The sequence below is a fragment of the Chionomys nivalis genome, chromosome 22, assembly GCF_950005125.1.
Source record: "Chionomys nivalis chromosome 22, mChiNiv1.1, whole genome shotgun sequence".
Classification (NCBI taxonomy): domain Eukaryota; kingdom Metazoa; phylum Chordata; class Mammalia; order Rodentia; family Cricetidae; genus Chionomys; species Chionomys nivalis.
The window spans coordinates 10,853,623-10,881,192 of NC_080107.1; the positions used below are offsets into that span (position 1 = coordinate 10,853,623).

Here is a 27,570-nt window from a genome sequence, read left to right on the forward strand (position 1 = left end):
TTTCAGCTGCAGGCTAAGGCTGCCTCTGGAAGCGGGTTGGTGTACAAAGTTTCGAAGTTAACAGACAAAAGGGCGGCTAATTTGCATGGCTGAATGGGACGCCTGAGTGAGTCCCTGAGGGCCCGAGGAAGCGTTATACAGAAGAGGGGCAAGAGCTTGGTCACATGATCATCACCACCACAGCTGTGTACTTTGCAGACCAAGTGGATCCCTAAGTCCCTTTGGGTGGGCCTTGCTGGTGATTACTGTTCTGCTTATGTGAGCTTTGACAGAGGGTGGCCTGTGTGAAGGTTTTGCTCAAATCTTTCCTCTCAGCCGGACTCCGAGGGCTGAGAGAAACACAGCTGTTGGTAGGAATGGGACTCCTCCGGTAGACTGAGTTATCAGGGCTGAACTTTAGCTGTGAACAGAGGCTGGAGAAGCCTCCAGTTTTGAACTGTGGTGGCTTGGCCAGGCATGACCACTGGTTAGGGAAGAGGGTGAGAAAAAAGCCACTGGCAACTCTCTGCTGTGGGGTTGGCTCTTTGCCACGCCAGTCACCTCATAAGGCAGTCGCAAAACTGGCAGGTGGACCAGAGGAGCTAGGCCTAGGCCTGAGCTCTCATCTCCTCGGGGCAGCCAGGACTCAAGGTAGTTCTTAAATTAAGGTAGTTCTTAAATTCAACAATAGCAAGACATTGTTTAAGGCTCCTAAAGTGCAGTCTCTGTAATTTCACAATTAATTGATGCTTCATTCCGGACAAGTTCACACAATCAAGCCCTGGCAGCTCATGACATCAGTTTCTGGAGCCAGAGTTCCGGAGCATACCACATCTGTACCAACCTGTCGAGGTGAAAGACTCTGTGGAAGACGGCTCCTAGGAAGTTTATAAATTATTTTGGGACCTCTGCCTTGGAATAGGCACAGTGAAATCAGAATACTTTGAGTGTCTAGGATGTTTCAGCCTTGCCATGTTGAAGTCCTGGATATTCTGACAACTCTGTTCTGACCCCAGGATACTTTGATGCTGGTTTTATAGATAATTAGATCAGTTAGATAAATATTGAGCAATGGTTTTGTTAATACAAATACAGAGTAAATATTTTTATCTTTTTAATTTTCTATGTAGTATGACATATTGATCATTTGTGTGTGTGTGTGTTATGTATGTTGTGTGTGTGTGTGTGTGCATGAGTGAGGGCATGTACCTGACAAGGCATGAGCGTGGTGGTCAGAGGATGACATTCAATAGTCAGTCCTCACCTTCCACTTCATGTCAAGAAGTCTCTCATTTCTTTGCCTCCCCTTGTTCTCTAGGCTGGCCAGACCTTGAGCTCCTGGGCCATTCGCTGCTTTTCACCTCATCGTGTGCACACCAAGTTTACTGTTTCACTGTCATGCTTGAGCAGCAAGTGAGTCCTTTCCTTGGCTCTTTGATATTATCGTTTTCCCTCATAATGGGTTTTTCCCATAGGTTTAATATATAACTTAAAGTTTACAAGGAACATATTTTATGTATTTGAAACTTTTTTTTGCATTCATATTTCAGCTTCTACTTTGCCCAACTCCAACCAGGAGCTGGCTTTTGCAGGAAGTTCCTTAACCCCATTTCCTGCAGAAGCATTCCACCTCTGTACCAACTTGCTCAGGTAATATATATTGCAGAGAAAGGTATGAGGAAAGGTAGTGAAGGTAGAGTTCCCAGGCAGATTTTACTGACCTAAATTTCACTCTCCATCATTTAAAGGACATTGTCGTTTAATCTTTCACATTTGCTGTGAACCAGATGAAAACAATTATTGATCCTGCTCACTTGTGAATGCATGTGCCCTGCTGCATGATATACACCCTTAAGTTCTTACCTAGAAATTTTCCTGTCTGCCCTAACCTCAGCCTCTTCCAGCTAACATGCTTCCTGACTGTTGGAAAATGATTCACTTTGTTGCTTGTTTTGAGAACTGAACCCAAGGCCTTCCAGATGCTAAGTATGTAACTAAACCCTAGGCTGCTATTTTTTACATTTCTGTTTTGCCAGTTATTTTGATGACACATGTCCTGTTAATTCTTGTTCTGCTTTTAACTTACATTCGTCTTCTAACCTGGCAAATTATGTTTGATGAGTAAGCATCAGAGAGAGAGAGAGAGAGAGAGAGAGAGAGAGAGAGCCAAGCCAGAAAAAACACATCCAACTCTTCTGTTTCTTTACAACCCAAAACCAGACTGCAGCTGTTCTTGTTTTGATTTTGACTGGAAGCATCGATGCTGACAAGTATTTTTCCATGAGACATTACAAAGTGGTCAGTTTGTTGGACTGCTGCAGTAACTTTTTTTTTTTTTTTGTGCTCAACCACTGTACAAAAGAAGGCTGAGAACATGCCGTCACTTTAATGCCAGTTTGGATTTTCTAACTCGGGATCCACAAAAGCAACATGGTGGCAAGGAGCACGGCACAAACGGGTCATTTGCACAGCACCTTTTATCGGGGCGTGTAACCGTTTCCTCACACTGTGTATTTGGTGTACCGATTCACACCGCGCTTGCTGTTCCTTTCAGAGTGACTGATTCAAGACAGCATCCAGCTATTTATCCAAAAATTCTCTAATAATGGACTGCATATTTGGAAAGAGCATATAAAGCTAGCACTTTGCTCAAACCCTTTTTGTTGCTGTTGTTCGAACGTGAAGAAAGGCCAAAGGGGAAAAAGAGCTGGAGACAGGCTCGGCTTGATATGAAGGCGGGGAGAAGAGGAAGAGTAGGGGCTTTACGAGTTGGTCAGCCATGATGAACATGAGTACCGCATACCCACCAAAATGATCTTGATTTGCATACCCCTTGCTTTGTTTATGAGTTAGTGCAGAGGTCAATAAAATTAAGTTGTCGAATCAATGTTTGGGCCATGACGTTTCTCTTGTCAATGAAAGTTATTTCCTACCGTCTTGACTTTGATGCTACAAGATCCTTGATGATCCCAGCAGACTCCACGTACTGGAGTGTGTACACATACGGTGAATCAGCCTGCTCTCTCTAACAGAAGAAGAGAATTCAACCCTATAGAACACCCATGACTCATCTGGAGCCCCACGGGGCATCCAGAATCCTGGAGAGACCAAAGGGCACCTAGTGTTTAGTGCCAATGAGTACTGAAAAGAATCTTAGCCTAACGAGGGTAACATTTATCTATGTGACTGCACAACAGGTTTGTTGCCAACCTGACTTTCTGATTTGTAAATCAGGAAGCATTTCGCAGTGCTGCATACTCCATCCTCGTATCCTCGTGTGTCACAAGCTTCCGGCTCTAGATTACACGCAGCTGACTCGTTGCAAGGCTGGGATTTATTGTCTTGCTCTAACAAGGCTAATGGTAATTTCCCTGGATTTTAGCCTGAGATGGTATCATCCTGCTCCATCTGTTTTTTTTTTTTTTTTTTTTTTTTTAGGTTTTAGAGTTCTAGTTCTGACGTCCCAAGGATGCTGTACAGACTGTTTTCCCCCTCCTTGCTCCTTCTATGGTGAAGGTGGGAACTAACAGTCAACCAGAGTCCCGGGAGCTCAGGAAAGGAAGCAGTCACAAATCTCCAGGCCATTCAGACCTTTTGTTTGATGAGCCTCAATAAATGAGATAAATACCATACAGTCAACATTAACTTTAACAATCTTTTTTATTATCTAAAAACGACAAGCCAAATCACTTCAGTTCTGACCACAACAGAAACACAAATATCTCACTAAAATAAATACTAACAGGGTTGAGATGAGTGACTCACTTGCCTTGGGCACAAAATTTAGGGAGGAATTTAAAAAATATCCCTCAACAATAAAGATGATATATTTTTTTTATCGCAGTAGTTAAATCAAAGCAAAAAACTCACGATGAACAAAATATCCACATTTTAAATAAAGGATCAGTCACAGTGCCTTGCAGAGTATTCTTGGAACCTTAGATGAAAGAGAAAATAAGACATGTCCTTTTTTCATCTAGAAATTTGATATTTCCGTGGCCCACACTAGCTAGCTTTATCCTAGTCCCAAGTCGGCTAGGAAGAACCTGTACAGCATGGAATTAATGGCACAGCCCTTCCTGCTTCAATATTAATTCAGGGTACGAAACATAGATAGTTATGGTCAGGTCTAATCGCCACCACTAGAAAACCAACGGTCACAATTGTGGCCCTGCTTTGGTTGTTCTTTCAATTAAAAGGTGTTTCCTAGCCCCGAAAGTAGTCTTTTTGGTTTCTGGAATCTGAAGATGTTACCAAAAGTCTATTGCACAAACCACCGCAAAACCCGCTTGGAAAAGCCCATCTGATTCAAATCATCAAAAGTTCCTCCGCCCGCGGTAGTTGCCCCGGGTTCTCTCCTTGGCACTCTTGGCCGGAAGTTGCCTGTGTGTCTTCTTCCGGTTCTCCACTTTAGTCCAGCCCCCTTCGCTCACTCTGCTCTCCTCTTCGCCTCCTCTGGAGGCAGCCTCGGGGTGCAGAGGCATCCCGGGGATGGTCCTGGGCGCACGACGGTCATTCGGGTTCCTCTTGAAGTCAGGGGACTGATGCGTGTTCAGTGCTGGTTGGGGCACCCTGTAGTACTTTCCAGAATACCTTTCTCGTGAAGGTGCGGAATGCTGACTTTTGCCTCCGTACCTTCCCCTGGGGGAAGAGTTGAGGGATGCACTCCCGCGGCCGTATTTGTTTCTGCTGCGGTCTGAGTAGCGGCCCCTCTCGGAGGAGCTGTCGGTGTTGAGGCTGGAGAAGCCGCTGTCCCTGGAGTTGAGGTGCAGGGAGGAGAAGTTTTTGGTGAGCCCGTACTGCGTCGGGGAGGAGCTCCTGGAAGGGTTGATGGGTGTGATCTGCTGGTACTTGACGGGCGTCTGGGTGCGCCTCACCGCTGCGGCGTAGGAATCCTGGTTGGCAAAGTATGAGAAGAAAGGGGACCCCAGGATGGGGTTGCTCTGGGAACGCTGTAGAGAAGTGTGGGATGCAATCTGCCGCAAGCGCAGAGTGTCTAACCACTGGCAGTCCGCACCTGCAGGGGAAATGGAAATGAGCATCTTCCATGCCACAAAACTGAATGTCTAATTCATAAGCCTGGCTCAGGAAATCAATCTCCGGACTGCTTGGGGGCGTGCCAAGCATGGCCATGCATGGAAGTTTCAGGCTAGGTACATAGACCTTTCTCTTTACTGCCACGAACCCTTGAGCAGACAGATAAATTGTCATTAAGAATACATAATATGGTTTTCTATTTCTGCTGCCGTGATTCTAACTGTATTAGGAACTTCATCTCCAAGGAACGATACAGTATCGCAGCACCGTCTTCCTAAACGCTACTTCTCTACGGGTTTAGCTTCCAAGAGGCCTAAGTTTGAGCTCCTGTCTGCAGCCATGTGTGCCAAGTGAAGCTAGGCCTCTTCTGCCCACGGCAGACATGCAGATGGCAGCAAAGGACATATTGCTGTTCTGTACAAAGCAGAATTGGTGTGGATTCCAGGAAGGCTGTTCTACTAAATAGGAGAGGAGGTCGGGACTGACACCTGGTGCATCACTGTGTTTCCAGGGCAGCAGACTCAGCAGCGAGGCCATGGGCAAAGCCAGTACAGTGAGGACGGCAGACAGGAAAGGAAGAGGCCATCCCTTAAGACTCCATAGTCAAACTTGCTTGTCGTACTGCATCCAGAGCCTATCACCTTTGGACTTTTAGTGATGGAAGGCAATACATTTTATTCATTTAAATCAGTGTTTGAGGGACTTCAGAGGGTTTCTTAAAATGCAGACTGCTGGTTCTAGACCTAGAACATCTGCTTTGGCACATCTGGAGATGAGTGGGAGGGTGAGCATCTCTTACAGGTTTACAGAGGACATTGCAGGACCAAACTGTGAGACCCCCTAAGATAAGCCAGGTGAAGCTGGGTTTTCTGCTACTGGCAGGTGGAATAGGGTGTGAGAGACCAAGCAAGAGATCCGGAGTCTTCCTATCCCATGGGAAAAGTGAGTAAAAGGAGTGTGGAGGGAGACAGAAGGGTGGAACACAGGCTGAAAATTGAAGGAAGCCAGATGCAGCTTTTCAGAGGGAATCAGTCTGGAGCAAGTTCAGCAGGAAGTAGAAGGTGCTGATTTTTCTACTGTACACTCTTACAGGAAGAGTAATTTACTGTTTCTTAAAGATTCTGCTTAGAAGATGTAATGGACATCTATTTGGGGTCTGGGCAGAGTCCTGTTTGGGGAAAGGAACGCCATTGTCACAATGGGGATGTCCTCACAACCTACCCCCAACCCCAGCCTTGTGCCCTGCTGTCTACCACCATCACGTCCTGGTGGTACAGTTCATTGGCTATAGGGGCATGCATGGAGGAAATAACTCCATCAGTGTTACCACAGGGATCTGGAACTGAGAGTGATTAAAACAAATGTTTATTTGGTGACATGGTAGGATTTGAGCCATGTAAAACTTAGAAGTCATTGGAAGCCCTTTTGTGTAATACGAATTTGGAAATGGGAAAAACAGCCTCACAGAAGAGGAAACACAGGAGAACAGGATTCATGGGATGGTTATAAGGATGAAACAGGATGGTAGTTATAAAACCCTATAGAAGTAAAACGTGCCCTCAAACATTAGTGTTAGAAGTGGTCCAGGTCTCAATCTGAGAACACACTATAGCCTATGATGGCCTTGACCTTGCACTGGTCTGCCTGCTTTACTACAGGGGTAAGCTGCCACGCCAGCTAAATGAAGTATGGAAAGGATTATAGCAGACATACCAGGCAGCATACACAGACTTAAACATAAAGGGGTTTAGGAGTAGTTGCACGAGAGGAGCATTAGAGCCAGACCTACTCTGTAGAATAATCTCGGCAGAATAACAAACCCTGAAAAGCCTGACTGTGTGCTTGTAGCTAAAGAGTACTGACAAAATGCCAAGCCTAACCTGGTGGTAAATGTTAGTATCCTGGCGCCCCTTGGAAACCTGGCACAGTCACCCCTCTGCTTGGCAAGCAGTTCTGGCTGGACGCAGGCGCAAGGGTCCCTTTAAGAGACAAACTCCGCCCACTCCCAACTTCTCTTACTAGGAGGCAAGCTTGTCTAGGTCTTTCTACCATTCTCTTCTCTCTTCCCTCTCTCCCCCCTCTCTGCCTCTCTGTCTCTGGGTTCCTTCTCCCCTGCCCTCCCAATACCCTCTTCTCAACAAACTCCACACTCAAGCCCTCTCTGCATGGACTATTCTGTCACCAGCTGCTGTCTCCACTTGCAGCAGTGGGTCCTGCCAGGGTCCCACTTGTGCGCCTTTATCTTTGTTGTTGTTGTTTTTCCAAACAGGGTTTCTCTGTCGCTTTGTTGCCTGCCCTGGAACTAGCTCTTGTAGCCCAGGCTGGCCTCGAACTCACAGAGATCCTCCTGCCTCTGCCTTCCGAGTGCTGGGATTAAAGGCGTGCACCACCATAGCCCGGCTTGCGCCCTTATCTTTACAGTAACACTGTACCCTGATGGTTATTTGCAAAACAGTATAACCAAACCAACTCTGTTGACAAAGGTGGTCAGAACTCGCATGATGTCAAACAGTTTGCTGATGGCTTTTGAATGTTCTTCAGGATTCTGTCCACCCTGGCTGGTGGCTATTTAAGGATATTGTCCTGCGTGGCAAGTCAGGCCTTATAGTGGTCAACATAAGGGCCAGGCTGTCAGAATTCAGTGACACTTGCCACTGGGGACAATAGGTTAGAGTCCTGTCTTTGTCTCCATGCCTGACAGAGAGCTTTCTGGGATGCTGTCGCAAAAGCACTCTTCTCTAGGAGAGGAGGAAGTGCTGATTAGTAAGGCTGCATTTCTGCTGTGCTTTGTGGGGTGTCTCATGGGTAAGAGGGAACTGCATATGACTTTGTATCCGAGCACCTTCAACATACTTGTGTGCAGTTATTAGAGTTCCGAGCCTGCAAGTAGGGAGTAAGAACCTTTGCTTGAGTTCACCAAATAATGACCAATTTCTTCACCAGTCAGCTGACCTTCAATGCTTTTCTCAATTTTTAAAATTACTATCACCATTATTTACCATATACTATTAAATTTTTTCTCTTTACCATCTTTCTTAAATTTTAAAAGCATTATTTATTTATTGTGTGTGTGTGTGTGCATGTGTGTGTGTGTGCGTGTGTGTGTGTGACAGCCATGCCATGAAGTCTGTGTAGAGACTAGAGAACCACATATAAGAAAGAGTCATTCAGGCTTGTGGGCCTTTGTAGGCTGAGCCATCTTGCTGAACCTGTCATCTCTGTTCCTACGTTACTCTTGTTTTGTTCATCCTTCTCCTCCCCTCCCCAGCTCCCTTCCTCACCATTGCTGTGTTTTGTTACTGGTGTTAAAGACTCATGCAGTACTCGTGGCTAGAGATGTATCTGGGTTGGTAGCATGCTTGCCTAGCATAGGGAAAGCCCTGACTCTATCCCCGGCACCCATCAAACTGCGTGTGGTGGCCCACGCCTGTAATTCTAGCACTTTCGAGGCAGAGCCTGGAGAATCAGAAGTTCAAGGTCATTCTCAGCTATATGAAAACCGTTCTAGGCCAGCCAGGGGCACACAAGACTCTGCCAAAATGAAAAAGCAAAGACAAGAAGTACTGGTCACAGCGGTGGCTTTGTAGGAATGCTAGCTAGAAGACTTTTAGGAACTAAACAAGCAGATGTTTTTGTCATTGCAATGTAGCGAAACTACTTTCCATCATTCGAGTTATCCAGATATTAAATCTGAGCAATGTGTTCACATTTAAATTTATGTTTATAAATATGACTCTATAATCTATTTATAAAAACAATATTAATGGGTGAATATGATTAAAGTGCATTGTACATATGTATGACGTTCTCAAAACTCAAGACACACTTTGAAAAAGCAATATTAGAAAACTGTAGGAGGGAAGTATTGTTAGACAGCCGAGCCGCATACTGCCTGGCTCTCAACTCCATGATGGGCATGGCACAGCTAACCTTCTGGACTCAGGCGCACGTGGCCTGGCGCTTACCTCCGTGGTGGGTATGGCACAGCTAACCTTCTGGACTCAGGCGCACGTGGTCTGGCGCTTACCTCCGTGGTGGGTATGGCACAGCTAACCTTCTGGACTCAGGCGCACACGCTGTGCTCCGACACTAACTTACTTGAGTCAGATCTGCTGCCAGGGTTGCCGTCGGAGTTGGAGAATAAAGTCTGGATGGCAAGCTGGACTGCTTTCACTTCATCCTGAGGCTTTGTTCTACTCCACTGAATGGAGTGGACATGCTTGGTGAGTTTCGGAGATCTAACGTCACTCTGTTAAAAAAGAATTCAAAAAACCCACGGTCATGCATATATTTATAAAACGGGAGGGGAAATGCATGCTATTATGTCATTTGCCTAAATCGCAAAATTGAATTAAAGAACAATTTTAGCCACTTTCCCCATAATGGACTCTACGCTTTTTTCCTTCTTCTCTCTCCCTACCCTAGCCCCCTTTCTACTTATTATATTATACTATAATACTTAAAGATAGGCTTGTCTTCTCCCAGAATTTATAACATTTGACAAAGTTCAATTTACCACTTTGTTAAGAACTATTTTTCATATCTGTAAAAAGATACTTTGTTGAATAAGTGAACAGTGACCATTGTTTTGCTCAAGAGTGCCTTTGGCCCAAGGGCACTGGGGTACACACAGGGGGCAGAATAAGGAGAGAATGAAGGCTGCCACGGGGTGAGTAAAGGAGAGCAGGTGCCCAGCGAGACGGGACGGAGAGGGAAGGAATCCAGCCTCAGGAGAGGGTACCGGATCAAGATGATAGTTACCCCGATAGAGTCCTCATCTCCAGATAGATACGCGTGCACATTACAGTCTCTCTAGGGCTGTGGGTACAGCTCAGGGCCACACTGGCTTGGCGTGTAAACGGCCTTGGGTCCCCACAGAAAGGAATCAATACGGTTATGAAAATATGTCTTTAGCAGGGTGTGGCAGTGCACACTTTAATCCAGCACTCAGGAGTAGAGGTAGATGGGTCACTGTGAGTTCAAGGTCAGCCAGGTCTACCTAGAAGGATCTTGTCTCAATTAAGAAGGGGAGGAAGAGGAGAGGAAAAAAAATGTCTTTAAAAACTGGAAAGTGAGGGGGCTGGAGAGATGGCTCAGTGGTTAAGAGCACTGGCTGCTCTTCCATAGGTCATGAGTTCAATTCCCAGCAACCACATGATGGCTCACAACCATCTGTAATGAGATCTGGTGCCCTCTTCTGGCTTGTGAGCATACATGGAGGCAGAATGTTGTATACATAATAAATAAATAAATCTTTAAAAACAAAACCTGGAAAGACAGAGGTGGCTTGTTATCATGGTGTCCAAGGAGGAGGAAGGGAAGAAGAAAATGAGAGGGAGGGAGGGAGGGAGGGAGGGGGAGAAAAAAGGGGAGGGGGAGGGGAGTGAGGGAAAGAAGGGTAGGAAGGAGAAGCAGCAAGAAGCAGTCTGTTGTGGCATATCTGCAGAGTCATCTGCAGCGGGCAGAGCTGCAGTCCAACTGCTGGAACTGTCCAGGAAAAAGGGGGCTTTTCCTGGGAGGCGAGGGCCAGTTAGTTTCCGATTCGGAAAAAGCTAGGCTGCTAACTCAGGAAACCATCTCAATGCATCAGTATGCAAAATCCAGTCTGAGGGAGACTTCCCGCGTGTTACTACAGCAGCCGCAAGGCTCACAGGCTCGGGGACCAGGAAAGAGACACTGTTTCCAGAGGGAAGACATAGGTGTGAGCACACTGACTGTGTCACTGAGGACCCCAGAGCTCTGGACTTCCTTTCGTTTCTCCCAGCCTGCTTCCCTATCTACCGAATGAGGAAAGCCATTACCGTCTTTCAGTCTTTACTGAGGTTTGTGAGGCGGGGTAGGTGTACTTGCCTCTTACAATTCCTGGGTTAGGGTGAATCATTAAAATCTGCCTTAAATGAATGAAAGGTATACATGCCCTACCAATGGAAGACACATTCTAGACTCTTCACTAGCCTCTGGCCTGCAGCAGCCTGTCTAGGGGCAATGTCCCACCAACCATGAAAGACCTTGTTGACTTTTACAAAGTTGTTTGTATTAAATACATTTTTGAAATCAGAGTTGAAATATATTTTCAGAGAGATATTTTATAATTTAATTTTATTATTAAATATAAAATAAATACAATTTTAAATGGTAAAAGACATGAAACTTTAAATCTCTCTTAAACAAAAGTGTAAGATATTGCTAACTGTTTTGTATTGTACAGAAGATCTTGTTGATTTTTACAACACAATCAGGTTCCCTTTAAGGCTTAAAATGCCTCTACTGACTTCCTACCGTGCTCATAGTGAGTTCTTACTGGGTGCCCAGATCTGACCTTGCCCACCCGTCTGGCTTCATCCTTGTTCTCTGTGTGCTAGGGACTTGCACTTGGTGTCCGTGTGGCTCTTCTCTGACCACGCAATTAACCATTTCCACCTCTTGCTCTCTGACGGGGTTTATTTGTGACTGGGTTATTTTCTACCCCTGTCGACAGGCAGTGCCAAATGTGTACATTTTAATAGTATGTTTTTTTTCTTTTTTTTAAAGGTTTATTTATTTATGTATATGAGTGCGCTATCTGCACGTACAACTTTATGCCAGAAGAGGGCATCAGATCCCACTACAGATGGTTGTGAGCCACCATGTGGGTGCTGGAAATTGAACACAGGACCTCTGAAAGAGCAGTTTTTAACCACTGAGCCATCTCTTCAGCCCCCATGTTTTCTTTTCTTAATGTAACTTTTTCTTTCTTTTCATATAAAATTCATGGACTCCATTAATTTAGTGATAACAATAGACTCCCCAGAGTTGGGATGTGTGCTGGTCTTTTGAACAGTCACTGATCTTCTCTCCTGAACTCTTATTTCCAAGTGAGTTCTACTCATTTTTAACATTATTAGGTGGGATGTACAAAGTGTTCAATCGATATCTAATGAAATTATAGGAAAGGCATTACCCCCAATTCTATTGTGTTATCTTTCCTTCCTAGTACCTCATTAGAGAAATCGCATTCATCTTTGCATATGCGTGCTGCTATGTAATTTGCCTCCCAGTAAACCCACATACTAACCTGTAAGCACCCCGAGAGACCAGACAAGATCCTGGCTCACTAACAGAGGGTGGAACTCCCGCCTCTATCTTCAGGAGCTTACCTCATAGGTGACCGTGCACTCCACAGTCTGATCCTCCACTATCCCTAGAATCCACTTCTCCATTACAAACGGTGGCTGAAACACAGAAGTTAGGATAGCATAGTGTCAGAAGATAGCCGGTGCTGCAGACATTAGGATAGCATAGAGTCAGAAGACAGCCGGTGCTGCAGACGTTAGGATAGCATAGTGTCAAAAGACAGCCAGTGCTGCCGTGTTTCATCGAGGTCAGCTGTGCCACACAGTTTTCAAACAGGGACAGACTACTAGATCATCATAAAGTCATGCTGGCTTACAACACACTTGTATTTTGGACTTTGCTATTTTTATATATCTTTGAGTGACTGAATGAATTATGTGCTTGTCCTACTGATGGGTAGGTGGTAAGTCCTGATTTCCCAGTTTTCTGTGGTTTTTTTTGGGGGGGGGGTTGGAGATAGGGTCTGGCTGTGTAGTCTTGGCTCAGAGTTAGTTGATGATCCTCCTGCCTCAGCCTCCCAAGTATTGGGATCATAGTTGTACCACCATGTAGGTTCTCAATCCTCTCCGGGGTGATAAAATATGGCTCCATCCTTTCAGCAGGTTGTTAATTCATGCTGATGTTTGAAACGTAGCCTAAAGCTTTGTCAGCAGTAAGATAAAGCCATGACAACATGAGAGGTCCCAGAAGTGTCTTCCAGAGGGTAGGCAGTAGCTCATATAGTACCTTTGACAATCAGTTTTCCGTCTGCCAGGCTCTTATGCCAGAGGCTTGTACCAATGAAGACAGCGTGGTGTTATTTTCCCACCAGATTAAGACAAAAGGCTAATGAGGCCTATATTTTGGATCTTATGCTAATTCTGATGAAAATTATTTTTTTCATTTTCTTATCATTCTCTTATCCTTCCAGGTTGGAGCTGTAAAACAATGGCTGTGTATAAGTTGGGTATAGATTATAAGACAGATTTAACTGGACTGGTTTTATATAAATTAAGACTGTTATTGCTTCTATTGTTTTTATAAGGTTCTGTAAATTTCGAATGGCCTTTCCAATCCCTCTTTTCCTGTAAGCCCCATTAATGTGTGTTGTTTTGTGCTGGCGCATGATGGCAGAAGCAGCCAGTTCTACAATTGCATTGTGTTATTTTTGCACTGAGCAACTTCTTTCTTACGGTAAGCAATGGCTACATCTTCTTAAGGACATAGAAGCAAGGGGACAACAGTGGCAACTAGACAGGACAGAACTGGGACCCAGGGGAGAGCATCTATCCTTTCTAGACATCAAAATGCAATATATCCCCACAACATAAGGAAACATTAAGCCAAATCATAGCCTTATGTTAAGGTAAGAAATACTATGGAAGTTATGTAGAGGGATCCAACAATGAATTCCAAACTAGCCTTGTAACTCAAGTTACAAGGACTGGTCATTTAACCAGCCTACGTCTGTGCAGAGAACACGCAAGTCAAATGCCATGGCTTTGTAGACTCATTTTGTTTCTTACTTATGTCTGTGCTCTGGTTCTTTGCGAAAAGCTTTATTTTTCCACTGAAATTCAGTGCACAGCGAGGTTAGTCATGGGCCAGCGCTGACGGTTACTTGAGGTCAGGACGACCGTCCTACTGACACTCTACCTGCCGTGCAAATCTTATGCCTTTTTTTTTTCTAGTATGGCTGGGAAAAAAAAAAACTGAATTCTTTCCATTCTGAGAAGCAAGCTAAGCATTTCTACTGGATTCTTTTCCGGGTTCCCAGTAGTAACATGCCCTCCCACCACTCTAGGAACTTCAGGTGTGAACTCAGAGAAGCTGAAGGCAGCAACATGTGCCCCCAACAACCTTATCCCAGTCCTAGAACCCGAATAGAGCAGCTCAGGGATAGGGCTCAGGGGCGGGGCCATTGTCCAGCCTGCCTATCACTAGCAGCGAAGGGGAAACAAATGAGGTCTTCATCATCACAAGTTTTTTTTTTCAAAGTTTAACTCAATCCAGTTTGAAGTAAATATTTTCATTGATAGCATTTTCTTTAATAAATGGTAAAGGATGAAGAAATGTAGGATTTAAAAAAAAACTTAAATGATACTTTTTTTGTTTGCAGTGCTTTTCAGTTCACACAGCATAAGTGGAATTTTAACACAAAAAAATTATTCTCTCAATCTGCTAAATAAAATGTGCCTTTCAAGGGCCAGCCTGAAGCTGAGCTGATGTGAGCATCCAGGAGCACAAAAGCCCACTGCTGGGGCATTTTAATGTCTTTGTTTGATATCTGCGAATTCAAAAAAGCTTTTAAGCTGTAAATAGAACCTTACCTTTGTCATCTTTAAAATCTCGGCATCAGGGAGGCTTGTGTTGAAAGTCACGTCTTTTATGTAGGTTATTGCGATTTCGTCCCCATCCATCTCCATATACATTTTCCACTTACAGTCCTGGAATTAAGAGCAAAATTACAGAATCGAGAGAGTGAAACAATTTTTTTTTTCATTTTAGTGTTTTATAACACACAAAGTATTCTAAATGAAGTAGTGTGGGAGTGTTTCATTTTTCCTCTTTCAAAAGAAGACATGAAATTAGACCCTTTTGTATATCTAATAACCCCAGTTAGTGCAGCTTTGAGACAACATTTATCAGTTGAGGGGTTTTGTTAGAGGAGTCACAAACTCAGAATTCTAAAGGGGCCAGGCAGAATACAAGTTTGAGTAAACCCGGGCAGTTACGTTATGGAGCCTTAAGATGGAACCTCTCACAACAGATCTATGTAGTGTATGTATTAAATATCACAAGAATATTTTATCATTCATATAAAAATCTTATTCCTCCTTTTCTTTTTTTCTTTTTCTTTTTTTCTTTTTCTTTTTTTTTTACTGTGTTGCCCTCTTGATCTGCCTACCTCCATTTTCCAGAACTGATAATGGTGCGGGCTGAAGACACAGCTCATCGTCCTCTCAGTGAGGACAGGAACACTGCAGATGGGATGACTTATGGTAGCTGACAGCTGAGCAATTATGGGAGGCACAGGGATCCTGGAAGTATGGGCAGTCGCCCTAAAGGCATAGTCACTGCCCAGCCTCTATGATTGTTCCCATGAAGGAATATGAGTCCAGTTTTGCTAGGGCCTTCAATGTTTCATGAAGCTAGAGATTTGGATTCTTGTGTGCAGCTACTTCATTTTTAATGATGGTATATCAAAATTAGAACATTACTGTGATATAGTTCTGTATATCATTGGTCAATTCAAACCACAGGGAGTTACTATCACACACCAGTGGAGTGCCTAAGGCTGATACCATCAAATGTTGGTTAGGGTTTGAAGTTACTGGAACTCCCATGCTCTGCTGCAGACATATAAACGGTATAATCACTTCAGAAAACCTTTTGGCAGTTTATTACAGAAGTAAACACACACACACATGACTAAGAAATTCTACTTGTAGAGAGAGGTCTTTAACACATGGAAATGGAAAAGGGTTTGTCTGGGTACTTTCTTAGAAGCTTTATTTTAATAGCTGGTACAATGATTACTGTTAATTAAAAAGGAAATAGAATTACTGCATATACCTAGAATGGAGAATACAGAAATTGCTGGTACACTCAGGAACACGCATGCATCTGAGAGCACAGTGAGAAAGAACCTGAGGGTGAGAATACAGAAATTGCTGGTACACTCAGGAACACGCACACATCTGAGAGCACAGTGAGTGAAGCGAGAAAGAACCTGAGGGTGAGGGCACTTCTCTGCCCTCAACAACATTGCTCTGGGACGGTGAGTATGAGAGAACTTTCTGGAAGTGGTACGGCTCTTTTGACAGAGCTTAGGGTAACATAAGGATATGTGTACACTCGTCAAAACCAGTATACATAAGCTCTATACATTTCTTATTGAATCCTAGTGAGTTCCTTTGGAATGTACTATGAAGTCAGTATTGCTCAGACAGCTGGAGAGATAGATGAGTGATAAGCGAAGTAAGCAGAATAAAATAGTTAGGTCAATACAAAAACACACTAGCGTATAAAGAATTTAGTAATAAAACATTACATGTGTATGCAATTCAGATTCTACCTCCGGACTATAAATTGACATTGTCTCTTGAATTTTTTTCCCAAGTCAGGGGTTCTCTGTAACTTTGGAACCTGTTCTGGAACTAGTTCTTGTAGACCAGGCTGGCCTCGAACTCACAGAGATCAACCTGCCTCTGCCTCCTGAGTGCTGCGATTAAAGGCGTGCGCCACCACCACTCTTCAGTCTCTAGCATTTTTTGTGGAGCCAAGGGTTGCTGGCGGCTTAAACCATGTTATTTTATTTGGCATTCATAATAAGCCTTAATAAGAATCCATAATAACTCATAAATATCCAAGTCAGGTTTCTTTCCCCTTTTAAATCAGTGAGGAAAATGAGGCCCAGACAGATGAAGGAAAACTTGACCAGTGGTGGTAGAGATGGGTGGGACTCCATCTGGGAAAGGTGGCTGAGGGGACACCATTGGGAAGGCAGTAGAGGGGGACCGAGCTCACTGCTGGTTCTGCTCAAGAAAAGGATTCATGTATCCCAGACTGGCCTCAAACCTAGTGCTGGCAGCACCACAAGGCCAGTTTAGTAAATAGAAGGACTATGTTATTAGCTTCTTCCATAAATGGAACATATACAACTAATTTGGTCCTCCCCTGTGCCAACATGTCTCAATACAGCCTTGCTAATAAGACCCAGATGTCTGGAAGTACAGTGGCTATTAAATGTGATTGACAGCCAGAGAGTCTCATTTTTGGTCAAGGTAAGACGCACAGAAAGACGAGCTAATTTGACTGCGATCACAGAGGTAGCTAATGGCGAGCTGAATTTGGACTTGAATTAGCGTAGTCTCTTTTGGTGCTGTGAAGAGCAGGTCTCCTGTGTTAATTTTCCATCACTCTGATAAATATCTGATATAATCAACTTATAAAGAGAAAAGGTTTGTTTTGTCTCACAGAATTGGAGGGTTTTCATTCATAATCATTTGGCCATTGCCTTGGGGCCTGTAGTAGGGGTGGTGGATCATAATGGGAGCTATGTCCTGACCAAGAAGTACAAGAGAGGTTGAGAGCCAAGGATCCGATTTGAGAGTACGCCCCCAATGACTTGAACGCCCCCACTAGGACAGCTCACTAAAGGTTCCATTATCTACCAGGTGCACTGCTCTGCTGCTCTGTAGGAGAAACGTGACATCTTGTTGGGGAGAGGGCAAGTTTTGCATTTGGAATGTGACAAATAGGAGAATTCTTCTAGCTGCTCAGGACACGGACACTTCTCTGATCACCTGTTGAGATACCTGGACAATTCTAGGAGCCCATGTGTGCCTGATGGAGGATGAGAAAGCATCCTAACTAACTGCTTCAGGATCGCCAATTATGTGGAAGCATTTCATGAATTAAGATTCTAGGCCAATTAAAACGGGGATTCTTGCCTTGCGGAGATAAAATCCTAAACAACATGCAGTTGATGCTAACTGAAGTATCTCTTTGTGAGAGCTCACTGTTACCCACTTTGTGAGCTGCTTACAATTCCTTGGAGTTCCAAACTAGCTGAAATGATCAAACATAGACAAATAAGGAGGGAAGAAGGAATGGAAGAAAAGAGAATAGTAGAGATGGTGGTAGCATTTCCAAATAGGGGAAAACCCCAATATTAAAATAGCACAAACATACCAAACTTTAAAGTTCTGGGAATTCAGAGACAATATGTTTTTTTTGTTTTTTTTTTTTTTTTTTTTTTAAAAAAAATATACCTTTTCCCTACCAAATTAATCGGTGCCATCAACACCATAGATTAATCGTCAACAGTAAAAATTCAAGTCCAGCATCATTCTGGATGCTTCAGTGGGAAAGTGGACCCCAAGTCAGCTTTTCCGGATTACCTTTTCCTAAGAAAACAGACTTTTAGAATCAACGTGCTTTCCCACCGAGGTATGATCTGCATGTAGTGAGAATACAGATTTTTATCTGGAGAGGTCAGAGTTGGACTCGTGTCTACTATACCTGTGTAGCCAAAAAAGCCAGTAAGGCATCTCCAGTCCTCTAAAATTTCCCTTGCCTCAGCACGCCCGCTTCCCACCAGCCGGAAGCTGCCACGATTTCCATTTCTGTCGCACAGATTCAACGTTATGCGGCCATTCGCATTCCTTGGGCATCGTGGTTTCAAGATCTATTTAAGCTATGTAACCCTTACGGTCTACGCTATTCTAGAGAACACAGTTCCCATTTTATGGATGAAGAAATTGAAGCTTGGATACTGGAGAAATACGGCCAGTCTCGTGAAACAGGAATTTGTGTCCTAGATACATCAAGTTGAATCTTAGAGGCACTGGCTTCCAAAACCCCCACCTGCTCCACGCTTCGCATAAATGGAGAAAAAAAAATCACCCACTGAGGAAGTACTTTAAAATATAAACTCGAGGGGTCAGAAGAAACTTCCTGAGAAATCCGAGCAGGGAGAGAGAGATGCAGTCATAGCCACTGACTGACTTTTGCAGAGCGTAAGAAGCAATCCCAGATGAAAACAAAACCCACAAAAATAATCTTGGTTAGGGCTGTCTAAAAAGTAGGGGGATGCTGCTGATGGGGGCCTCTGAAGGCGCCCTTACATGTGTCACCATTATCCAGCTCAGCTGCCGGAACCTGCTGTGCCGAAGGCAGGAGAGTGGCATGTCCTGGGAAAGCACCTGGGTTATTTATCATTAAGTATAATCCCGCCACACTATATTTTATTATGCTGTCTTTGGAAGGAAGATAATACAAGTATGGTTAATTTGCTTCTCTTCTTTATCTACACAGTGTCATGACCCATTGCAGCTTTGTCCCAGGAAATTGGTTTTTTTCAACCCCAAAGAAATCCACAAGAAAGTCCCCCTAAAAATTCCATTAATAACCTCTTTCAGCCGCGTATAGGTTGCAGGGTCTGGAACTAAGAATGTTTTAATCTCCCCAGCAAAACAATGTCTCATAATGATGTACAGGACTATTGCCGCACTGATGAAGAATCATACATAATTCAGCACCTTTCCCTTTGGCACAACTGTGATATCCTCATTAGCCGTGGCTCACAGTGTCTGTCAGATGGTGTCCATGCGAACGCAGGCATTATATTGTCTTTGAGATGTGCAGCTGCTTCCATGACACTGCCAGTATATAAAAACATGACGCCAGTTTGTTTTATTTAGTGCTAAACCTTCCAGTTTGTAAAAACAAGGCTGACACGGAGCCTGACATGAGGCAGTGGAAATAATTAGCTCCCATTTTCTCAGCCCCCGATTTCCTTCTCCCTGCTGTGTTCTCTTTCCACTAAACCACCACATGTCAGTCGAAATGGGAGGCAATTAGTGGGCTCATTTCAGTCCCCACAACTGTGCTGAAAAGAAAGTATTTATGATGGCACAATGAACAGCTGAAAGATTAAATAACATTTGCCTTTTGAAAAGAAAATGACTTCTAGCTAAATGGGCAATTTTTGATTATTCTCAAACAAGCTTAGAGTAGTTGGTTTTTTAAAATACAAGAAAGGAAAATGAGTCATTTTTAGGTGAAAGAATCAAATAAAACTTGACACAGTAATGCAAATAACTGATGTTTTATTGCAAAATATGTAAATGTGTTATACCCTTAACAATGGCTTGTGTCTAAGGTCAGGGCAGACTGGTGCCAAGTAGACACCAGTGGAGATAAGGTTGTTCTGTCGCCTTTCGGGGGGGTTGTTCTTGGAGGGATGGATGAAAGGGGACTTCAGGGAAGATAAAGGGGAGCAAATCAAGTGAGACACACTTTCACGGGACGCATTATGTTTGAGTACCTAAGGCGGTTAGGATGCTAGTTAGCAGGCTCAGAAAGGGCTTTAAAAAATTGTATTTAAAAGCAGACGGTAGCTGTCTTTTAAAAAAACAAATAGTTTTGCTATTTATTAAGAATATTCTGTGTTGGACTGGGTTTCTTAATGAATATAGACAGAACCTGACTTATCTAACTACTCATCCAATTCTTTCAATACTGAGAGATTTGTTGCCTTTATAATTTTGACTCAGGACCCCCAGAATATAAAAACAGCTACCTGTTAAGGTGTTCTTCTATCCCATGACTCTAGGGAGGTGGCAAGCGGCAGATTTCTGAAAAGGCCCCGACCTGGGGAATAGGCACTGTTTGCCATTTGTGCCATTTCCGATCCAAATTCCAATGTCCAGGCTTAGTAGAGCGTCTTGTGTCCTTGTATTTCTAATGCTTTTAATTTGATTGTGACTAATCTGTCCATTTCTTTGGAGTTCATTATTCTCAAGACCTGGAAGTCACCTTCTCAATACAAAACTAACCAGCGGCGCTCAGGGGCTTCTCAAAGCAAAGGCCACAACTGCACCTGCTGTGTGGGAATCACTAACTCTGCTGACCCCAGGGTTTCAAAAGACAGGCACAAATTTAGATATTTGTTTCCCTGTCTCTATTTTTACTTCTCACAAATCCAAATCCCGGCTTTTGATTCAGACAACATGGTCAGTGTGAGGCAATGCGAGTCCCTGTTGATTCAGGAGAGCATAGAGCACAGCTTCATTAAAAGACTAATGCTGTCCCCGGGCTAACAAGATCCTGGTAAACAGCAAGAACACGGTCTGCGATTGATTTGAGCCAGCGTTTGCTCACATGCGCTACACCGCCCTTCGCTATTTTTAAAGTTGCTCTTGATCCGAGGAAGACTAAGAATGATCCGATGGTGTGCTAGAGGCAGCTCTCCCAAGCTGGCTCTCACATATGGCTTCCCAGCAACGTTCAGTGATGTCAGATGGAGAACTTGCAATCAGTCATGGCAGAAATATTTACATCCCCAAATCTGGAAATGCGACATAGCGTGGCTGCTTCCTCTGGTTGACAGACAGTCCCCGGCATGTACGAGTGGCTGTCAAGGCGTCAGCCAGCACGTGCTGGGCACTGCACCCAGTTCGGCTCTAGCGCTTAGAGGTGGCTCTCCCACGTATCGGACAGAGCACACGGCCGCTTATTAGAATCAGCAGTGACTTAGGAAGCTGCAAACGGCATTTGCTTCTGCGCTGTCAATTAAAACCGCTGTTCTTTCTCTTTTTAAAAGATGACTTTATGGAGGTTTGATTGGCAGGGTAAAGCTGGACATACTTAAAGTGAAGAGCTGGACCAAACCATCACTGCAGCCTGCGGTTCCCTGGCCATCACTTCCCTAGTTTCCCCCACTTCCTTCCTTCTTGTTAATTTTGTGATGGTGTGGTGCACGCCTTTAATCCCAGCACTCTGAGGCAGAGGCAGGCGGATCTCTGTGAGTTCGAGGCTAGTCTGGTCTACAGAGCGAGTTCCAGGAAAACCAGGGCTACACAAAGAAACCTTGTCTCAAAAAAATCAAAAAAAAAAAAAAAAAAAAAAAGAAAGAAAAAAAGAAAAGAAGAGAAGATTTCCCCTTTCTTGTGAATGTTAACTGTGACTGTGCCATGCTGTGGCCCTCTAGGACTTACTCCCTTTGCAGATCAAGCCTCGCATGGTTTGGCTAATCCCTCCTTGTTTTTTCCTCTCTAAATCCTGCATGTCTTCTAGAACTCTGGCACTACAAGCTTCAGCACTCAGGTACATGAGCATAGACATGGCTGGGAGCACAGCCCTCCTCCAAAGCTGAACGAGGGGATGCACTTCCTTATACGGACTTCATGATAAATCCAATACCCATCAGAGTGAGAAGCTTCCCTCTCAGCTGTTCTGAAATGGACAGAAGGCACTGGCTTTATGCTTGCTTACAGAAACCTTTTCTGGGGGCCCTGTTATTTCAGCCATTTTAATCTATCCATTTACAAAAGTTGCATGCTAATAATAAAAACAACCCTATTTGACAGTTTCTGATATTTATGGCATTCTGAGAAGGGCCGGGCTCTCACAGGACAAGACTTGGGGAGGAGGAGGAAGAAAGTCAGGGAGAGCCTTCCAGGGACAGCCAGCCTTCTGAGGGGCACTGCCAATCTGCTTCAAAATCCTCCTCATTTTCTCCTTCTGGGCCTCTCAGGAGAGCTCTTCTGCCTCCTTAGAAGATCCCTTAAAGGTGAATCCCGAGCAACGACCATTTGGAAAGGGTTCCTTGACCTGGACCCAGCTCCCTTTTGGGAGATCCTGGGAGACGGGAGGTGATGTTTCTGCTATGGCAGGCGATGTGCCCAGGCCTGCGGGGACACAGCCTCTGTCTGGGGACAGGGACAGACAGGGACTCCAGGATGAAGTCTGACAGTTTGGCACTCACAAGCGACGGATGGCGTCCCTGTAGTTCCTGCCTCTCTCTGCTCTTGCATTTGTATGACACAATGTCTCGGAAGCGCTTGGTGAGAAAAGTACCGGGTGATTTGGTAGTTTATCCCTTGGCAAATTGAGCATCAATATTCCTCACTGGTGAGCTGATAAGAGACATAATACTAAACTCTATGCAGCTGAATATTTCAATAAAAAAGGGTGGTTGCTGCCCTGGGGAGCTCATGAAGCTGCCTGAGTTGCTCGACGCGGCTTTCCTTTGTGCCAAGCCAAAGGCATTACAGCACAACACACAAAGGCATTACAGCACAACACACAAAGCATTCTCCACACAAAACGTAAATTGTCAGAGTATAGTATTAACTCATCAAAATCCAATCGACCAGCAATGCACGGACCCTGAGGGGATGCTGGCACTTTCCAGAAGGAGGCGGTGGAGCTGCCCCTTACCAGGTAGGGGATCTGGGCAAAGCACCTCAGCTCTCGTTGGCTTCCTCCCAGGGAGGCTAATACAGGGGTGCTGCCCCCATCACGCTGAGTTGAAAACATGGCATTCAAAATGTTTGCAAAGTGTCAGTCAGAAGTAGGATATGGCCATAGTCATCAGAGGAGTCAGAGTCATTTCCCACCTCTCACACGGGAGCTAGTCAAGCTTAGGAAGTCCAATTTCTCCCAGGTTGATTACCATAACTTCCATATATATGTATCTGTGTGCTATTAAAATAAATAATTAACTTTGCTCTTTAGAGCTGGTCAAATAGAGCAGCAGGTTGTCAGCCAGTGTGGGCCGAGACCTCCGTAAGGATCATATTTCAGATATTTACATCACAATTCATAAGAGTAGCAGAATTACAGTTATGAAGTAGCAAAGAATAAATTTTATGGCTTGGGTCACCACAGCACGAGGAACTGCATTAAAGGACGGTAGCGTTGGGAAGGTTGGGGACAACTGAACCAGAGGAAGGCCCATCTTCATCTGAGTACCACTGGCATAAACATGCTTTTTTCCCTGCTAGGTTGTTTTAGGGCAGGGAATAAAAAAGGACGTTTTGCTGGTGGGAGAAGGTCTAGGGTGTTTGTAATGCTGGAGTCTACGGAAGAGGGCGGCAGGAGAGACAAAGATCGTAGACCAGGCATTGTGCAGATATCTTGGCTCCTGGTGAAGACACACACATTCAGATAGGGATGGGTTCCTAAGGGTCTTTGAATCAGCCTCAGGCCAGAAGCCATTTGGTGGAAAACTGAAGCTAAGAAAAGTCATTTAATACAAACTCCTGGGACAAAGGCTGACTTCTTGCAATGAAGGGTTTGCCCTCTGAAGCTATTTGTATATAGAATCAAATCTAAATTTTTGTTTTGGTGGGCATCAAGTTATTGAGATGGTGTAACACTTGAAATGACCCCTGCGGGCTCATGTCTGGAACACATTTCCTTAAATGGTGGTTGTCTCTTTTTTCTTCTTTTAAGATTTATTTGTTTATTTAATGTTTGGAACACTTTCCTTCTCTCTTTTTTCTTCTTTAAAGATTTATTTATTTTATATATATGAGTATTCTATCTGTATGTATGACTTTATGCTTGAAGAGGGCATCAGATCCTATATGTATGGTTGTGAGTCACCATGTGGTTACTGGGGATTGAATTCAGGTCTTCCAGAAGAGCAGCCAATGTTCTTAACCACTGAGCCATTGCTCCAGCCCCAGTGGTTCTCTTTTAGAAAGTTGTGGAATGTTTAGGAGGTGGGGTCTGATTGGTCGAGGAAGGTGGCTAGGGGTGGGCCTTTGAAGGCTATATCTGTCTGCCTGTTCCCATCATGCTCTTTGCTTCCTGGTCCACCCTGATGTCAGCGGCCTCGACCCCAAGCTTCCTGTTAAGAACTGAACTGCTGCACAGGCCTTCCCCGCCACAAGGGACTGAAATCCTCTGCAACCGTGGTCCAAAACGCATCCGTCTTCCCTTGAATCCTTTCCGCCAGGCACTTGGTTATGACAGTGCAAAGGCCCAGTGACTCGACCGTCAAAGGCAGAGAGGAGAGGTGGCTGTTATTTCCACGAAAGGAATCACTGTCACGCGTTATTCTCAGTAGCTCCTGTTCGGACATCCTTCTCATTTTACTGGTGAAAGAAAAGTGACGTCAAGCAAAAGGTTTGGGGAGGACTGCAGAATTCCAGTGTTGTTGGGAGCTGTGAACCCTCAGATCCTGAATTTCTTGTAAAGAACTTGTTTTCCTCTGCTCTGAGACAGCTTGCAGCTGCTCTGAGCACAAGACCCTCAGGAGTTCCTGATGGCAGGGGAATGGTTTCTGGTGAGTTTGGCTGGGGCGTGGCTATCCCTATAAAGCTGCCCCTGAACACAATAAAGGGGGCATTCTTGGGGCATTCTGGCATCAAGGATGACCCGTGTCTCTGTCTGTGTGTTTTTGTGTGTTTCAATCTCCAGCCCCTTGCCCGGCTCACGAACTGTATGGTAGCGCATAGAGCACAGACGGGCGTGGTGCACTACACAGTGTTTCTTGTGAGGTTTTCTTTCTAGTCTAGGAGCAGGTTGCAAAGTAGGTTTATGAGGACCCAGTTTACAGGAATTTTGAGGAAGTCTTTTTCCCCCATAGTGGGTTCTACCTTTAAGGGTCAAGGTAATAAGACTTCTCATATGAACTATTATTGCCATTCAAAGCATGCTTATGAAGAAGTATTTTGTTATTTAGGGTGTAGAGTGCCATAGTGGGGTACTGTAGAATGAGACAGTAATCTATTCTCTGGCTGTTTTATGTGGGTTTAGAGATGGCTTCAATGAGTTAGCACATACACAATGAAAACAAAAATCAAGCCATAATTTTTGACTCTGGCTGTGGCCGCCTCATCCCAGGCTAGCCACATACCTTGTCCTGTTATCTGTTTCTCGATCAATGATGACACCATTGTGTCACGTGCACCTGGCATAAATGCCAAGGGACTGGTGAGATGGCAGTCATACAATAGTTAAGATTTCTAGAAAGTCTCTAAAGACGGGTTTCATTTGTGGTGTTCAGGTAACTATTTTGAGATGGCCCATCAACCTCTTCATCAACCTCTTCGAGCTCCAGCTCAAAGCTAAGGCCTTCCCCAAAGCATTTCCTGCTTACCCCATGCCAGCTACTTCCTTCTGCTCCTGGCACCTTGACAGGGCACCCACACAATAGGATTTCCTTTTGATCTGTTGCTTTATAACACCATCTAGCCAGCTGCTCAGTTAGAAACCTTTGTCCCGGTCCTGGCTCCTCGCTTTTCCTCTCTCTCATCCCATCTCTAGTGAGTGTTAAGTCTCATGGCTTCCATCTTAATGTGTCCTGGGGCCCATAGCTCTGCTCTAGTTTGTCCTCATCACTTTTGATTTTGGGCGTTTGTTTGTTTTTCGAGACAGGGTTACTTGGTGCAATAGCCCTGGCTGTCCTAGAACTCAATTTGTAGAGCAGGCTGACCTCGAACTCAGAGAGATCTGCCTGCCTCTGCCTCCAGAGTGCTGGGATGAAAGATCATCACTGCCCAGCTGTCCTCCTCACTTTTAGCTTGGTTCTCTCTTGACTCACAGGTCTTCCCCACACTGGCCTGGCCCTCCCCTGATTCGCCATTCTCAGCTTCTGAGCAATGTTTTAAAAACACATGCCAGCCCTTACCTGTTCAGTTTGAAACCTTTTGGTTCCTTAGCTTGGCACAGTAAATGGGTCTTTTTGTGTTCAGCAGCCCCTCTCTGGCCTTCCTTTTCATCACACCACTTCCCTGCTCTGTGTCAAGAATCAGGTCCATGAAAAGGAGCCCAAGAGGAGCTTCCTGTGTTGGCCTGGCTTCATGTACACCAGTCGCTCTGCCTTCCATACCAAACAAATTCCAGTGGTTCTACAGCTTGAATTTTAGCATCATTTTATCAGGGGGACTTCAAGAGCATTCCTCACTTCTTTCTTACCTACAAGTAGATGTATATCGAGTGTGTGCGCGCGCGCGCGCGTGTGTGTGCGTGCGCGTGTGTGTGCAAAGACTGATGTATGCGGCACTGGTCTGTATCCACTCACTGATCTTGTCTATTTTCCCTCAAGATGCTGTGGATTCCTTGTAAGCCAAGGCTGTACTTTCTGACTTTGTATTCTGAGCACTCAGCAAAAATACAGTCACACAGTAGGCCCTTGGCACTGTGTGCTGAATGAGTGGGTGGGGTGACAATTCTAGGTGGGTGACCAGGAACACAGACTATCAAAAGTTGTACTTGTCTATAGCCCAGAACTTAAAAGGTACAGATTATTATAGTAAACAAAAAAAAAATCCAAAAAACATAGCTTCTGAGTTTTACTGAAAAATATGTTTCAGATTTCCAAATTACCAACTACATATTTTCAGTACCTGCAAACATTTTCTCGTTGGAAGCCTTTCTTGACAAGTCTCTATCAAGGATATTTTCCCTCTCTCCCTACAAATCAGGTTACAGTAAGAAAGCTTTAGATCATCATGGAGTTGAGGACACTAAAGGAGGCAGATGGGAACATACATCTTGTTTGCTATGGACAGACCCGAGTGTGCGGCAGGGTTGGAAGGTCCTTCAGTGCTGCCAGAGAGGAAGGAACTCACTTCCACCCTCATTCTTTCTGCCTCTAACAAGAGCGAGTAGACGGTAATTTGCAGAACAGCTCTCCCTGTTGTTTACATGTTATGGCCAGAAGAGAGGACACACAGAGCCCCTCCCCCACCCTTAGTGCACCAGTACACTGCGGTGGTGAAGGTGGAACGTTCTCCAACAGGTATCCAGAAAGAGCAGCTTTCGAAGTTCCAGGTGAAACTCAACCCTCACAGTTTACAGCCATTCCCAGTTCCCAAGCACTAGAGCCAGGACTGGCTTGAGAAAAGCAAGGTTTTATTAAGCAATGGCCTGGAGAGCAGCCAGACCTGTGCAGAACCTTCCCTAATTATACAAGCTACAGGTGGGAGGAGTTAATATAAGTCCCTTGATGCCGCAAAGCAAAAGTACAAGTTATACAGTGGTCAAACACGGGCTGGGGCTGGAGAGATGGCTCTGCAGTTATGAACACTTGCTGTTTTCCCAAAGAATCTGAGCTGTAGAGAATACCCTCTTCTAGACTCTAAGGGCACCTGTGCGCGTGCACACACACAGTAAACATACAAAACCAAACCTCAAATCAAACAAAATTTTAATCCA

The 27,570-nt window shown here is 44.5% G+C and overlaps 1 protein-coding gene across 1 annotated transcript in view; it reads right to left on the reverse strand.

The window, feature by feature from the left end:
* Positions 1-3,691: 3,691 nt before the first annotated feature.
* Positions 3,692-27,570, reverse strand: part of Map3k20 (mitogen-activated protein kinase kinase kinase 20) — a 152,254-nt gene continuing 128,375 nt past the window's right edge. The window contains exons 17-20 of the mRNA XM_057754947.1: positions 14,439-14,555; positions 12,153-12,227; positions 9,115-9,265; positions 3,692-4,996 (exon numbers count right to left, since the gene is read on the reverse strand). Coding sequence (XP_057610930.1) covers positions 4,296-4,996; positions 9,115-9,265; positions 12,153-12,227; positions 14,439-14,555 — 1,044 coding nt within the window. The 3' untranslated portion in view covers positions 3,692-4,295. The remainder of the gene's footprint in view (positions 4,997-9,114; positions 9,266-12,152; positions 12,228-14,438; positions 14,556-27,570) is intronic.